Genomic DNA, 15,725 nt, shown 5'->3' with positions numbered 1-15,725 from the left:
AAACGAGAGAGTGGAGTTGGGAACCTATGAGAAAGAACTCAGCCTTATAAAACGTGCAATGTCTTACGGAGGGGTCGATTAGTAAACATATTACTTTCTCCGTCCCAAAATGTAACTACCTAGTATAGGATGTGATATTATCTAGTCCTACGAATCTGGATAGGAGGTAGTACAACAAATCTGGACAGCTTCGTAGTGGTAGCACTGGTGGAGAAACCATTTATACTCCCGGTTGGCAACCCCCTTTAGTCCCGGTTTTCCAACCGGGACTAAAGATGGGCCTAAAGATCTTTAGTCCCGGTTGAAATAACCGGGACTAAAGATGGATCTTTAATCCCGGTTGGTAACACCAACCGGGACTAAACGGGACTAAAGAGAGGGTAGCGGCAGTTCCATTAGGTCTCCTTTTCTTTTTTTCATTGTTTTTTAGCCAGAGTTTAATCCCTATATTTCCTCTCAAATCGAGTGGGATGCATATCCAAATCAAACCCCAAATCAAAATAACATCCCAAAATATTCACATCACAAATCTTAAGTTACTTGTACACACAAATCAAATACATCACAAATCTTAAAAAAAAAATTACACACAAATCAAATACATCACATATTATACATCTCAGATCCATACAACAAATCACAAAATTATACATCTCAGTGAATCACAAATTGTAAAAAAATAGAAAAGAAATAATGGATGCCGGTAGCGCCACCTGCCGCCGCTCGCTACTCGGCCTTGCGCGGCGCCTGCTGCGTGCGGCCCCGCCGGCTGCCTGCCGCGTGCGGTCCTGCTGGGCACGGGAAGGGAGGAGGCGGCCCTTGCCGGGATGGGAGGAAGAAGGGGAGGAGGGGGAGGAGAGGGCCGGGATGGGAGGAGGAAGGGGAGGAGGAGGAGAGGGAGATGGATCTGAGGAGAGATCGGATGGGAAGGGAGGAGTCGGATGGGAGGGGAGGAGGGGGAGGAGAAGGCCGGGATGGGAGGAGGAAGAGGAAAGGGTGATGCATCTGAGGAGAGAAGAGGCCGGTTGTTGGTGAGTGGATAGGGAATATGGATTATATACTACGCATGATTTGGAGTAAAGATCTAGAAGATCCCAACCGGGACTAAAGTGATGATCTTTAGTCCCGGTTTGTGACACCAACCGGGACTAAAGATCCCCGCCCCTCTGACAAGGGACTGACAGGGGATGAACCGGGACTATCTTTAGTCCCGGTTGGTGTTACCGGGACTAAAGATCGTAGAATGGCTGTGGGATTTTAAACCGGGACTAAAGAGGATCTTTAGTCCCGGTTCTTTTTGTAACCGGGACTATTGTGGTTTTGGGGCGACCGAGTAAAGATCAGTTTTCTAGTAGTGTAGATAATGTCACATTCTATATTAGGTAGCTATATTTTGAGACAGGGTAAGTAATGAATATTGATAAGTTATATAAGAAGTTTTGTGCAAGTGTGGTAGGTATTTAAGTAGAACATTAGACGTGTAGTATTTATGTAAATGGATTAACAAAATATAGAATAGTATAATTTCTATTGGTAATTAAATAGCTGCCTATGTGATATAGTGTGACAAAGGTTACATGTAGTAAACTTATACTACAAATAAATAGCATTTTTCCTTTTTTTTCCTTTTACTTTATCCTTTGAATATTTCTTGAATTGTGGATATTTTGTGTTTTCATCAAACTCGTTGTTATAGTACTAGAGTATTTTTCAACTTTTTTCATTGTACAGTTGATTGTTCGTATCTACTTGTATAGTTTTCTTTTTCCAGTGTCCCTACATGGTATTTCACTTTTTGTTAAAAATGTCACTTTTAGATTTTTAAGATTTGTTCTTCATTATTATATTAATAGAATACTTGTCGATACCTCGTGCCATTTCATCACGCAAGACAATATATAAAAGGTCCTTTTCCATTCTGGCCATTTTGCTCAATATATAACGGCCGATCCATGTTTTTTTTTGTCATCTTAATGGTACCAACATTATTCATGACCATAGGAGGATTATTGGGCACCTAGCTATTTATGTGCACAGTGCACTTGCAAAGAAAGAGCATGTACTTCATCATTCTTCTTGTAGTGAATTGTTCACTGATTTTATTATAGCGGTAATAACACAAATATAAATATAATCAAATAAAACCATTTTTTGCGAGGATAAAAACCTTTTTCGTTGTGGTTGATTATATTATAGTCGGCCAATAGCGATTGAATATACATACTGGGCATTGCCCAAAGTACTTTTGACGGTGGATCCAATGGTATTCTTCTAAGTGATTGATAAATATTGCTTATCATAGTTTGAGAAAAAAAAAGTCAATTGTGTGTCATGTACTTCTGTTTGGTATTGAAGAGAATAATATGTCTTTCATATTGTTCTCTTCACCAAAGGATGGATTAAGCCTTCTTATGTCATAAGAGTATAAAACCATCCTCTCACATTTCTTTCCATTTAACTATAAAACACTACTCAATAGATCATTAATCAAGATGATTTTGCTACAAGTATAACTAGGTGAACCTCGCGCGTTGCTGCAAAAGTTTAATATGATAACACCGAGTAAAAATATTGTGTAAGATAGCTAGATAATATAATCTTGCGTAAGTTTATGTGGTTTATAATAATTTAAATTTAAATAGTATATAAAATAATGATTCAAATGTAAAAGTAAGTTGATGTAGTTTTATGAGAGAAGAAAAGGAGGGAGATAGTTTGGATCATAGATTAATCATCTAAGAGCTAAAAACAATTGAGGTGATATGACTTAATAAAAGAAGAAAATAAGTGGATAATTTGGACCGTAAATAATCATCTAAGTACAAAACAGTTGAGTGATATGGGTTAATGAGAGGAGAGAGAGAGAGAGAGCACATTTTCGGCATGTTTGGCACAACTCTAGCTCTTAACTCCAGCTTTAAGCCGGAGTTGTGCCAAATGGTTTAGATCCTATGTTTTTAGGAGTGAAGTTAGCAGAGCTACTCCTTAAATATGGACTACGAGGTGGAGCTGGGTTTTTATTGCTCCATAGCTCCATTCCAACCCAAAAGACCCACTGCCTTCAATTTTTTTTAGCATATTTACACACAAACGCTACAGAACTACCCAAAACTCACCTCCTCACCCCTCTCTATCCCTCTTGAAACTTCACCTCCCATGGGCGAGCACAGACGGCAAGCCAACGGCGATGCTCCGACGGGGGCAGGCGAGCAGTGCGAGCAGCTGGCGCGAGTGGGGAGGACGCGCTGGTGGCGCACGACCGTTGGTGGGGATTCTATTTTTTTTTAATTTTTTTAGATCTAGAGCTAAAAGCTAGCCAAACATTTTTCAACAGGTCTCCAACCTCCAACAGGAGCTAGATTCTATTGGAGTAGGAGTTTGGAGTCCTACCAAACGGGACCTTCAACTAAGTTATGAATTAGGATGAATGTACTCCATCCAATAAAAAAAAAGCCAACTTAGAATGTGTCCCCTCTTAGTATAATGAATCAAGATATATCTGGATATGCGTGTGTATGTTCATATAAATAAGTGTGTCGTGTTGTGCGTTGTCTATGTTCTGTGTTTATAAAGAAAAAAAAACTACCATGGCATCTCCGACGGATTGAGATCCAGTGCAGTTGTTACTATCACTGCAACTTTAGTAGTTGCAAGGTAGCCGATGGATCAAAAACAGCGGCTCAGATCATCAGAAAATACTGTTCACGAATCACTGTAGCGTATACTATGCAGGGGATGGCAGAGTAGATCCAAGCTGTTGGCTGCATCGATCCAACGGTCATAATATGCTATCACTGCTAAAGTTGTAGTCGTTATTTTAACTGCATTGGTCATAATACGCTATCACTGCTTAATTCATCCCCGACCATGAGTAGTCCTAAAGAAAAAGGAAGGAGAGTGTGAGGGTATTGCAGGAACGACGTGGGTTTCTTTATTACCGTTTCCAACCAACGCGCTGTTGGAACCTTCGCCTTGTCTTCGTGGCTATCTTGGGATCGGTGAGCTTAACGACGCGATCATGATCATGCCAGGCCCTGTATAGTTCATAAAACAAAAATTTTACGTTGTCACATCAAACGCATACATAAAATATTAAATGTAGGGAAAAAAATCAATTACACATATTTGCGTGTAAATTGCGAGACGAATCTTTTAAGCTTAATTGAACCATGATTTGATAATGTGATGCTACAGTAAACATTTACTAATGATAGATTAATTAGGCTTAATATATTTGTCTCGCAGTTTTCTGGCAGAATATGTAATTTGTTTTGTTATTAGACTACGTTTAATACTTTAAATGTGTCTACGTATAATCCGATGTGACAACCAAACCTAAAATTTTTCCCAACTAAACAAGGCCTAATGCGAGTTGTCGGAACTCGGGAACCCTCCTGTTCGGCGCTGATCAATGGCTCAGGCCCTGTTTAGTTCCCAAAACAAAAATTTTCACGCTGTCACATTGAATGTTTGGACACATGCATGGAGTGTTAAATGTAGGAAAAAAATAATTACATATATTGCGTGTAAATTGCGAGACGAATCTTTTAAGCTAATTACGCTATAATTTGACAATGTGGACAGTAAACATTTACTAACGACGGATTAATTAGACTTAATAAATTCGTCTCACAGTTTTCTAGTGGAATCTGTAATTTATTTTATTATTAGCCTACGTTTAATACTTTAAATGTGTATCTGTATATCCGATGTGATAATCGAAGAAAAAGAATTTCCCCAACTTGACTGCACGCTGCAGCCCCCAGCTTCGGTTGTGTACAATAAAATACCACTGTAGTAGTACTATTCTCTAGTACATCGTGGTCAACACTTTGGCAGTTGGCACGAATCAAAGTGACCTTACGACGCGGTAGGAGTCAACATAAGCAAAGGCAAAGAACTTGCACCGAATCGGGCACACTGCCGACAGGTTAGAAGCATAATTAAGCACTGGACCGATACATTGACGGGAGCTAGGAATTTACAAAAAATACTAGGACTGAATCAATCAATAAAGACCTCAACCAATGCAATTTGTTGAATCCTCAAAACTTTTCATGATTTTTTAAAGGATTTACAAGGGATTAAAGGAAACAAGCCTGATGTTCAATCCCTAATTATGTGTCTCCGCCCCGGACCGATAACCGCTTTCAAATGCAAGTTTGAGAAAGAAAATGAAGGAATAGAAAAAAAAACAAAGGATTGTAAATAATACAGAAATAACTAGTGCCTGATTAGACTGCAGAAAAAAAAATGAAATTTGAGAAACACATAAACTCGAGAAGAGAAACAGAAGAAAACTTTTCGTTAGGCTGAACCTTATGTTAAAATTAGGTGATACACCTGCTTTGCTTTGGAATTTATGATGGGTATACGTGAAATATTGCACGATATTGAATATTGAAACATTATGAAAATGACGTAGGGAGAAGATAACGTGTCATGCTTGTACAAAATTTAAGATGCTACTACATCTGTTCTAAAATTTTGTAATCTAGGATGAGATTTGACCCATAAAAATTCATTGTCTTAAGTTGAGTCAAATCCCATACTAAGTTGCTATATTTTTAGACGGAGAAAGTACTCCTTCCATTTCATAATGTAAGTCATTCTAGCATTTTCCACATTCATATATGGGAAATGCTACTTATATATGGGAAATGCTACTTACATTGTGAAACGGAGGAAGTAATAGCTAATGATGATGAGTTGATATACTTGTATGTTGAGCTTTAACTTATAATAATTGTATAACCTATATAGAAAGTATAGTTTCTACTGGATTCAATGGGTCCAATCCTCAATTTAAAATAGTGGGCTCAAAGCCAGCACAAACAGACATAAATAATAGCTGTGGGCCGAAACCACCGTGTCCGAACGGCATTGCATTGCACGTATGCACGGCAAAGGTTGAATTACCACGGCCGTGTCAGGTGGAAGAAAGCTGTGATTCTTCAACATTGGTAAGCACATCGAAGCATTGTTAGTTTGGTCCAATACCTCTTGAAAAAAGCAGGTGAAAGCATAAAAGGTTGCAAACAATGATTGTATTCTGTGATTGTCCTTTTGAATTTGATTAATGGGAGCAGCCCAACATTACCAACCTGCATAATTCAGAAGGAAGGGGGGTAATTCTCAATTCTGACCAACTACCCAGCCTTATTTTGAATATTGTACATGTATGCAAAACTATAACCCAAAAGCTAAGATTTTGTAAATCATATGCACAAGCACTGGATGAAAAAACGACTGATCTGAGCAGCTCATTCTTCGTCCTCAGTCTCCTCATCGTCGTCGCTGCTAGCAGCTCTGTACCTCGCCCCGTCCCCAACATTATCTCCCTCTTCCTCAGTCTCCTCGCTATCGTCCTCGTACAGCACATTCCTCGGCCACTGGTGCTCTTCGACAACACTAACAGGAGGTTGGTATGGCTCTGTGTAACCCCTGCGCTTAGGGACCTTGGGCAGTGGCATCTTGGCCGTCAAGGAGGGCTTGCTTCTTCGCTTCGACATCTTCGAAGAGGCGGCTTGAGCACCGGCATCCTGGTAGTGATTAGGGTGCTCTTTCTTCAGATGGAGGTTAAGTTTGTACTCATGAATGTATGCCTTGGCACAACCATCATAAGGACAGACGTATGGGCGATCAGCTGAGGGAGTGGGTGGAGCTGCTGACGGTTTCGGTGTGTGACTATTATGGGAGTGGTCTGCTAGACCACTGCGGTTTGTTGCAGACCCACCTGGATTCTGGAGACCACCCTATATCAGTGTTATGAAAGTAAGTGGTCAGAACTGGTTCCTTCCTAAGCACAAATCTGGAGGTATAATTAGATCTTACCTTTTCATGCTGTTGCTTGATATGAGCCCTTAATTTTGATTCCTGTGTAAACCTTCGAGCACATTCTGGGTACTTGCACACATGATAGTTATCCACAGAATGTGTTTTCATGTGTGCCTTTAAATTAAAATCCAATGAGAAAGCCTGCAATAACCAGGACCAAATATGTTAACAAGAAACATACCAAAACCTAACAAATTAACAGCAACAATTACCGATAATGCCAAAGGGGGTGGGGGGTTTATTCCATAATTAGAATGTTTGACCATATCCAAGCATGGCCCAAAAAAACTCAATACTATTAGAGAAAGGGAATAAGTGTTGATATGCCACTCCATATGGACTATTTAACATGTATTTGAAATTTATGCATCGTACGGAAAATGCAGTCAAGGAATAGAAATGAATGACAAAGTTTACAATGGAGAGATCATATTAATTACCTTTCCACAGCCTTCATGAGGGCAGACAAAGTTCTTCTCTCCTGTATGAATAAGAAAATGCCTCTTCAGCTTAGAGCTGTCTAAAAATTTCTGCAAAGTCAGATTCAAAAAGAAAATAACATTAGCGAACAACCCAGAAGCAGCAATGCCATAGTGATCCAGAAAGGCCAACGCAGGCAAGAAAGATTACAGGCAGTACCTTGTCGCAACCGGCATAGTGACACACATACTGCCTCTCCCCGTGAACATGAGCATGTTTCCTAAGAGCCCCTGCATCAACAAAAGTTTTCCCGCAGCCCTCATAGCTGCACAGGAAGAGAACCTCGGTGGTTGGTTCAGGTTTTGCCAGTTCTGCTTCTTGTTCCTTGTCCCTGGATTTGAGAGCTGACAACCTATCCTCTGTAAAGAAATAAGGTGAAAATATTAACAGCTGAAAGGGTAGTTCACAGAACAAAAGGCATGCCCAAGCCCAACAAATGAATTCAACTAGTTTAGTATCCTTATTGGTTGGACATGCCGAATGAGAACTCTACACTGCTCATAAATATGTCGAAGTGAAGCTCAGATGTAGTGCAGACTGCAAAGGCATGGGATATTGGTCAAAAGATATACTTGTAACTCGCTAAAAAAACGTTTGACAAAATTTCAATTGTTCGCTACATTTATCTCAGATCAAGTTATTTATTTACTAGAACAAATTGGTTTATAGGGTCTGAAATTTGGAAATGATAAAAAAAACATAGTAAATCTCACTATTCCAAAAGTCAAAAGGACTACACCTGTGCCTCGCAGTCCCAGGTACTTGGACTGCAATGCTTATGCCATACAGTAATGAACGGACAGCATGAAAACCGAAAGCGAACTAAGGGCGCGTTTTAACTGGGTGATTGGATAGATCATAGACAGACAGAGGAAAATTGCTCATATGGATGGATTAAATATTACTCACTCCATCTACTTTTGATGGTCATATTTCATCTTGGTACACAGACCAAAGATAAGTAATTCTACTTATCATCCATTTAAGCATGCTACTAGTTATTCCTCGTAAACAAGCGATTCATTAATATTTACATTTCTCGATGCCCATGTAGTCAATCTTGTGTGGAAGAATGGAGAGTCACGCATTAAATCTGAGAAAGTCATTAAGAGGATAGGTTGTTGGATTGAAATATGCTTATGAAAAATAAAATTTTCAGATTTGGAAATATGCCTATCAAAAGTAAATGGAGGGAGTATAAAGCTAGCAAAAAGCTTAGAAAAACTTATCTAAACAATGCTGATGTAGAAAGCTTTTTTTTAAAAACAAATTGTACTTCCAAGAGCTTCTTTTTTTTTTTTAAGAAATCGTACTTCCAAGAGCGTTGCACAAATAATCCATACATCCATTAGCTGTTTAGAACGCGTACTAATTACCGTCAAAGCTGTCACAAAGTCACAGGCCAAGCAAATCGCATAGCTCCCCTGCGGTAAAGCTAGCCAGGGGAGGGGCCAATTCAGAAAAAAAATGCCTAAACAGGTCCTCTCTGATAAACCAACCTCCCATGGAATTCAAGCAGCCGGCAACTGCAAGGGATCCCATCGCGCATGATAACATCACGCGCGAGCATACGGACGATAAACCGCACATAGCAAAGTAGTAACAGGGCGGGGAGGCAAAGCAAAAAATTGAAGAGGGCGGGGCGTACCTCGCACCCATTTGTAGAGCGCGCATGGGCCACCGGCGACGACCAGATCCTGCGGAACCCTAACAACATGTATAAGCGCGTGGCGCGGACGAGAGATCAGATCCGAATCCGAATCAAACCAACAAGAAGCTCTCTCCCATTAGAAGAAGGGATTGGAATTCGAGGAGGAAAGAGGAACGGACCACTCCTTGACCCATCGGTGGCGGCGGCGCCCGGCAGTCTGCATCATCGTCGACGTCGGTTAATTTGCGGCGGCGTTAGGGGGGGGCTAAGGGGAGAGGAGGAGTGGAGGGTTTGCGTTGCGGCTAGGGTTGAGAAGCTTGGGGGAGGAGGAGGAGGACGGCTGGGATGGTGACGGCATGGTGGTGGAGGGAGGTGGTGGTGGCGGCTAAGGGAGGAGGAGGAGGAGGAAATCTATGGCTGCTCCCACTCCCACCCCAGCCACATCCCCATCCATCCCCCCCCAAGGCCGGGCCGCGCCGCGCCAACAACGAGAGTAGCAAGCAGAGCAAGGTGGCTTGCGGTTGCGATTGTTGTGCGCGTGTGGGGACATGCTGCTTGTCGCGAGCGAGAGAGAGAGAGAGAGAGTCAAGAGCGACGGGGGCTTTTGCTTGGCCTCGAGGGCAGTTGAGCCGAGACGGAATGCGGAGCAGAGGGAAGTACTGAAAATCTGACGTTCTGATCCTCTCACAAAATTTATTTTATAATTAAACCGTGTTTAAAACTATAGTCAAAACTGAACCTCGAGCTTAGCACCGAGTTATATGCTTGAATATAAAAAAAACAAGCATATCAGAGAATAGTGAACGGTAGGAACATTAAAAAAACCAAAACTTTTAGCAGAAATAAAAGTTTGCGCGCAGGCGGCTGGGCTGGCACGGTGACGGCGCAAGGCACCGGCGCGTGCACGTCGGCCTGGGCAGGGCGCCTGGCGGCCGGCGGCTGGGGTGGGGAGGGTTGGCCGGTTGGGATGGGAAGGGGAGGTGAGGAGAAGAAATAGGGTTAGAAATGTGGGCTTTTATTTGCTATTGGGTCAATGGACCTAAAATGGTGGGTGGTGGGAGGGTTCAGTTTGGGCTTCTTTTAAGTTTTGAATGGGTATAGGTATTTTTCTTTTTTCCTATATATACATATATGGAATATATACTTCATATATGTATTTTTTGTTCAAAAATCTTGGGTATTCATTTGAATACCCACGAATTATAGTGGGCCCGCCCCTGGATAAGTTGGGCCGATGAGGACATCGGGTCCTTTGAAGGGGGTATATGTGATATCCTGGCCTAATTAGGATTTGGCCTATGTGGCGGGGGGTGGGGGTATGTGACATCCTGGTCCAATTAGGATTTGGCCTGTGTTGCCCATGAGAGATATGTGCTTGTTTAGTTAGCAAAGTTGGAACCAACTTATAAATCCTCTTCCCTCCAACCATGCCACTCCTGGGTTTACCTTTTACACGAAACAAGGATGAAAGTGTAAGTGGGGTGGTATGTGTAAGTGGGCTCGTCCGTCGAATGGGATGGCTATGCTATTCTGGAGGGAGGGCTATTACACTTTTGCACGTCACTAGTCTGACTACCTCCTTGACACCTATTGGACTACCCGTTGGTTAGACCGCTCGTTAAATGTCGGTCCCGCTGGTTAAACCACTCATTAAATGTCGGTCTGATTGTCGGAATCCAGAAAAAAGCGTATCAACGAAACTCTTGAAAGTAGATTAACTTTATTGCATCAATATGTGTTTACAAAGTGCATCTAAATCACTCCTCTCTCAACTCACAAACTAGGATTGAAACATCGAAGCAAACCCTAATTTTTCTCTCCAAAAGATGATCTCTCCTAGCCTCAAGCCATCTTCTATTTATACCCATAATGTGGTTGTCTCTAGCCACGAATCCAACTAGAACTAAGACTTCTAATCACATAGGAAACATACCAAAACAGGGAAACAACATCCCCATAGAATTCCACACTCCAATATTCCTAAACTTAGACTCCAATCAAATTTGACTCATTTTTCCATACGCGCACAACACCATGTGTATGCCATATGGAAACCTTAACCTCCATATGCATTGTTCTCTAGTCCGAGCATCCCACATGATATCTTTGACCGTCTGGACCTCAACTTCTCCTAAGCCTAGTCCTGATCTATCATCGGTTATACTCCTCCATATTCGAGTACAAGTTCGCACCAACTTGACTCACATCAGCACACAATAGTATCATATACGAATAGGAACCATCTGAAAGTCATAAACATGAAGCAATCTAGAAATTCCACGAAAATAACCCGAAACCGACTCTCCCTCGAAGTCTACCAGTCTGACAGTCGGGCTACCCAGTCTGACCACCCAAACATAAATGTCATGATATTTAACGACCTCTAAGAATAGTATAGAACATAGAACGATAAACCAAATAACCAAACTATGGTATGATGAGGGAGCGATAATGAATAAGAGAAAAATATAAGAAATAAGCTCATGTAAGTGCTCAAAGGTTTGATGGCCTCTAAGAATAAATAAAACATGGAATAAGAGAAAAGTATTCAAATCATATCATAATGTGACGAAGGAGTGATAACTGAACGAAAAGATATAGCAGATCTAAATCTAATGTAAGTGTGATATGATCTGATGACCTGAAAGAATAAGATAACATATTAAAAAGAAGATATAGGAGATTCAACTCTAGTATGATGAATGAGTGACAAATGAATCAAAAGGGATAGATGATATAAGGCCATGTAATTGCCTGAAGGTTTGACAATATCTAAAAATGGATAAAATATGGAATGAGGATGCAAGTGGTTAAATCATGGAGGAGTGATGAATATGAAAAGATATACTAATCTAAATCTAACGCACGTTTGGTATGGCTCGATGATATGTAATAATAAGATAAAATATTGAAAAGAAAAGAAAAGTGGTTCAACTATGGTACGGTGAAGAAGTGATAAATAAATAGAAAGAAATAGATTATATGAATAAATAGCTCGAACAACTAATGACCTTTGAGAATAAATAGAACGTGGAGAGATGATGATGGAAGTGATCAAATCATGGTGCAATGGATGAGTACTAGATGGATGAAAACTATGTGGTATATTTAAATATAACATAAGTATGCTATGGTCCGACGATCTCTAAGAGCAAGATAGAAAACCAAAATGAAGAAATAGGTGGTTCTATTATGATGTGACAAAGGAGTGATAAATGAAAGAAAAGAAATTGATGTGTGACACATGAGTGATAAATAAAAAAAAGAAATAGCTGATATAAACCCACGTATATGCTAGCTACAAAACAAAACTAAAGATATCAGGATAAAGTGAAAAGGTCAATTAGGCCTAGAGGGGGGGTGAATAGGCTAATTTAAAAACTTAAGTAAAGTAGAAGCAGTAATTTTCGGAACTAGGCTGGGAATTTTCGGAACTTCCGAAAATGCACAGAGCTAGCAGCGCACACAAAAAGAAGTATCTAGATCTAGAAGTCTACCACATGTAATCCAAGGCACATACAGCAACTAGACCAATAGCGGCACAAGCAAGCAAAGTTAGAGGAGAGGGATGAAGAGATATCACCAAGGTGAAGCTTGCAAACTTGTTCCCGGAGTTCAAATCCTTGAGGGGATTCTACTCTCCGTTGAGGAGCTCACTAAGAGCCGGGTCTTAGCTAACTCTTTCCTCAAGAGGTTGCACTAAGCACTCCTCCTTCCACTAAGAGGTATCTCTTCCCTTGCGGAGGCGAGATCCGACCTTCACAAACTTCTCCCGGCCAACCACAAGTAGATCGGTGGCTCGGGAGTGACACCTAGCCGTCTAGGAGTCCTCAACCTCCAAGAGTAAAAGATGATGCAAAGAACTCCCAGAGATGATGCAAGTGCTCACAAATCTTCACAAAGACCACAAGAACCACCCACACAAACTCGAATCCACACTCTCACACACACACCAAATCCAAATCAAACACGGGTGGAGAGATGAATCGAGGAAGCAAGGCTCAAATGAACTAGAGAGAGAGAGAGAGCAAGCCAATGGCACAAATAATTGGAATGGAACCAGCAGCCCTCACAAGTGAGGGGAGGTGGGTATTTATACCCACATCACAAATCTGCCCGTTGGAGTGCAATAAAAGGGATTTTCGGAACTTCCAAAACAATTTTTTTCAAGGGAATTTGCACCGGGAATTTTGATGAAAGCAATTTGCAAACCTTTGATAGGAGATGGAGTGAAAAGAATGGTCGAACATTTAGGCCCCATTTGAGCTTATGGCTAGCACGCAATAAACCACACAAAACAATAGCCACAAGACAAATGGATGATCCAAAGATCAAATGAGAGTGAATTACCATGAGACAAGATGATTCACCCTCGAAAGAGGGAATGTGCGAATCTATTGCAAATTGTGTTAGGACCAACATTCATTGAAAAATGAGATCCCCATACACATAGATTCAAAATATCCACAAAAATGTGACTAGTGTCCATCCATGAATTGAATGTTCATTTTATCACAAGGAGTAAAGTAACCTATACTAGAAACCAAAAACAAATGTATGCAAAAGATCAAGCTACGTTTCGAGAATCCAAGATATTGAGTTCACTTCTCAACTCACAAAACCTAGCTTCATCTAGAGGCTTGGTGAACATATCCGCCAATTGTTTGTCGGTTCTCACATGTTGGATATCTATGTCGCCTCTTGTGGAATGGTCTCTCAAGAAATGATGGCGAATATCTATGTGTTTGGTTCGGGAATGTTGGACGGGGTTATTAGCTATCTTAATGGCGCTCTCATTGTCACATAGGAGTGGGATTTTGGACACATTTAGGCCATAGTCTCTCAAGGTTTGCTTCATCCAAAGAAGTTGAGCACAACAACTCCCCGCCGAAACATATTCCGCTTTGGCAGTGGATAGGGCGACGGAGTTTTGCTTCTTGGAAGACCAAGAAACAAGGGACCTACCTAAGAATTGGCAAGTACTCGATGTGCTTTTCCTATCCACTTTGCACCCGGCATAATCCGCATCGGCGTAGCCAATGAGATCAAACCTCGCTCCCTTAGGATACCAAAGACTAAGGTTAGGAGTGTGCACTAAGTATCTAAGAATTCTCTTCACGGCCACAAAGTGACACTCCTTCGGAGCGGCTTGAAATCTTGCACACATGCACACACAAAGCATAATATCGGGCCTAGATGCACAAAGATAAAGGAGTGAGCCAATGATGGAACAGTATACCTTTTGGTCGACGTCTTTACCTTGCTCATTGAGGTCGAGGTGGCCATTTGATGGCATGGGAGTGTGGATTGGCTTCGCATTCTCCATTCCAAACTTCTTGAGCATGTCCTTCAAATACTTTATTTGGCAAATGAAAGTTCCTTCCTTGAGTTGCTTGATTTGAAGGCCGAGGAAGAACTTCAATTCACCCATCATGGACATCTCAAAACGCTTGGTCATCATTCTACTAAACTCTTCACTAAAAGACTTGTTAGTAGAACCAAATATAATGTCATCGACATATATTTGGCACACAAAAATATCATTATTATGCCTTTTAGTAAAAAGAGTTGAATCGGCTTTCCCGATCTCAAAGCCGTTTTTCACAAGAAAATTGCGAAGACACTCATACCAAGCTCTAGGGGCTTGCTTAAGCCCGTAGAGTGCCTTATGGAGCTTGGACACGTGGTTGGGATATTTTGGATCCTCGAAGCCCGGTGATTGCTCCACATATACCAACTCGTTGATAGGCCTGTTGAGAAAGGTGCTTTTGACATCCATTTGATATAGCTTAAAATTGAGGTTAGTAGCAAAAGCAAACAATATGCGAATTGACTCAAGTCTAGCTACCGGCGCAAAAGTTTCACCAAAAACTAATCCTTCGATTTGGGTGAACCCTTACGCCACTAACCTCACCTTGTTCCTTATTACGACCCCGGCCTCGTCTTGCTTGTTGCGGAAGATCCACTTTGTGCCAATCACATTTTGCCGAGGTCGCTCCACCAAAGTCCACACTTCATTCCAGGTGAAATTGTTCAACTCCTCTTGCATCGCCATTACCCAATCCGGATCATTAAGAGCTTCTTCCACCCTTAGAGGTTCAAGAGAAGACACAAACGAGTAATGCTCACAAAAATTTGCATATGAGAACGAGTGGATACTCCCTTGTTGATGTCTCCTAAGATGTTGTCGGTGGGATGATCTCTTTGGATACTTTGGTGGATTCTTGGGCGAGCTAAGTTGATCGGTGAGGGTGGAACTTGCTCGTCTTCTTCACCTTGATTCAAGCTTGAGGTAGAGGGATCGTCGGCTTGGGTTGATGTAGGTGGTTCTACTTGTGTTGAGGAAGAGGCTCCTTGTTGTGGCTCCCTAGGACGTACGTCCCCAAGAGCCAATCTTTTGATTGCTTCGCTCGGATCCTCCTCTTCACCTAACACATGTGATTCAACTTGCTCTACTTGAGAGCCATTAGTTTCGTCAAATGTCACATCACGCGCGATCTCAACAATACTGGAGGTTTTGTTGAAAACGCGGTATGTGCATTCATTTGACCCATACCCAAGCAAGAATCCCTCATTCACTTTAGGAGCGAACTTAGAGGATCTAGCCTTTTTATTAAGAATGTAACACTTACTACCGAAAACACGAAAATAAGAGACATTTGGTTTGTTACCGGTAAGAAGCTCATAGGGAGTCTTCTTAAGAAGGCGGTGAAGATAAAGGCGGTTGATGGCGTGGCATGCGGTGTTGACGGCTTCG

At 41.4% G+C, this 15,725-nt stretch overlaps 1 protein-coding gene across 2 annotated transcripts; it reads right to left on the bottom strand.

Annotated features, from left to right (window-relative positions):
• Nucleotides 1-6,032: 6,032 nt before the first annotated feature.
• Nucleotides 6,033-9,466, bottom strand: LOC4329635 (zinc finger transcription factor YY1). Of its 2 annotated transcripts, none has more exons than XM_015772203.3 (6): nt 9,148-9,466; nt 8,966-9,024; nt 7,477-7,676; nt 7,278-7,367; nt 6,835-6,978; nt 6,033-6,755 (listed from the first exon to the last, which is right to left on the bottom strand). In XM_015772203.3, the coding sequence occupies exons 1-6, from the start codon at nt 9,192-9,194 to the stop codon at nt 6,264-6,266; spliced, it is 1,032 nt and encodes a 343-aa protein (XP_015627689.1). In that variant the 5' UTR covers nt 9,195-9,466; the 3' UTR covers nt 6,033-6,263. The 2 variants fall into 2 exon arrangements, with proteins under 2 accessions (XP_015627689.1, XP_015627691.1); XM_015772205.3 differs by having other exon boundaries at nt 8,966-9,014.
• Between the last annotated feature and the right edge of the window lie 6,259 nt (nt 9,467-15,725).

Source organism: Oryza sativa, chromosome 2 (genome assembly GCF_034140825.1).
Source record: "Oryza sativa Japonica Group chromosome 2, ASM3414082v1".
NCBI classification, from domain to species: Eukaryota; Viridiplantae; Streptophyta; class Magnoliopsida; order Poales; family Poaceae; genus Oryza; species Oryza sativa.
Note: the sequence above shows the minus strand (reverse complement) of the source record. Positions and strands in the feature narration are given on the sequence as shown.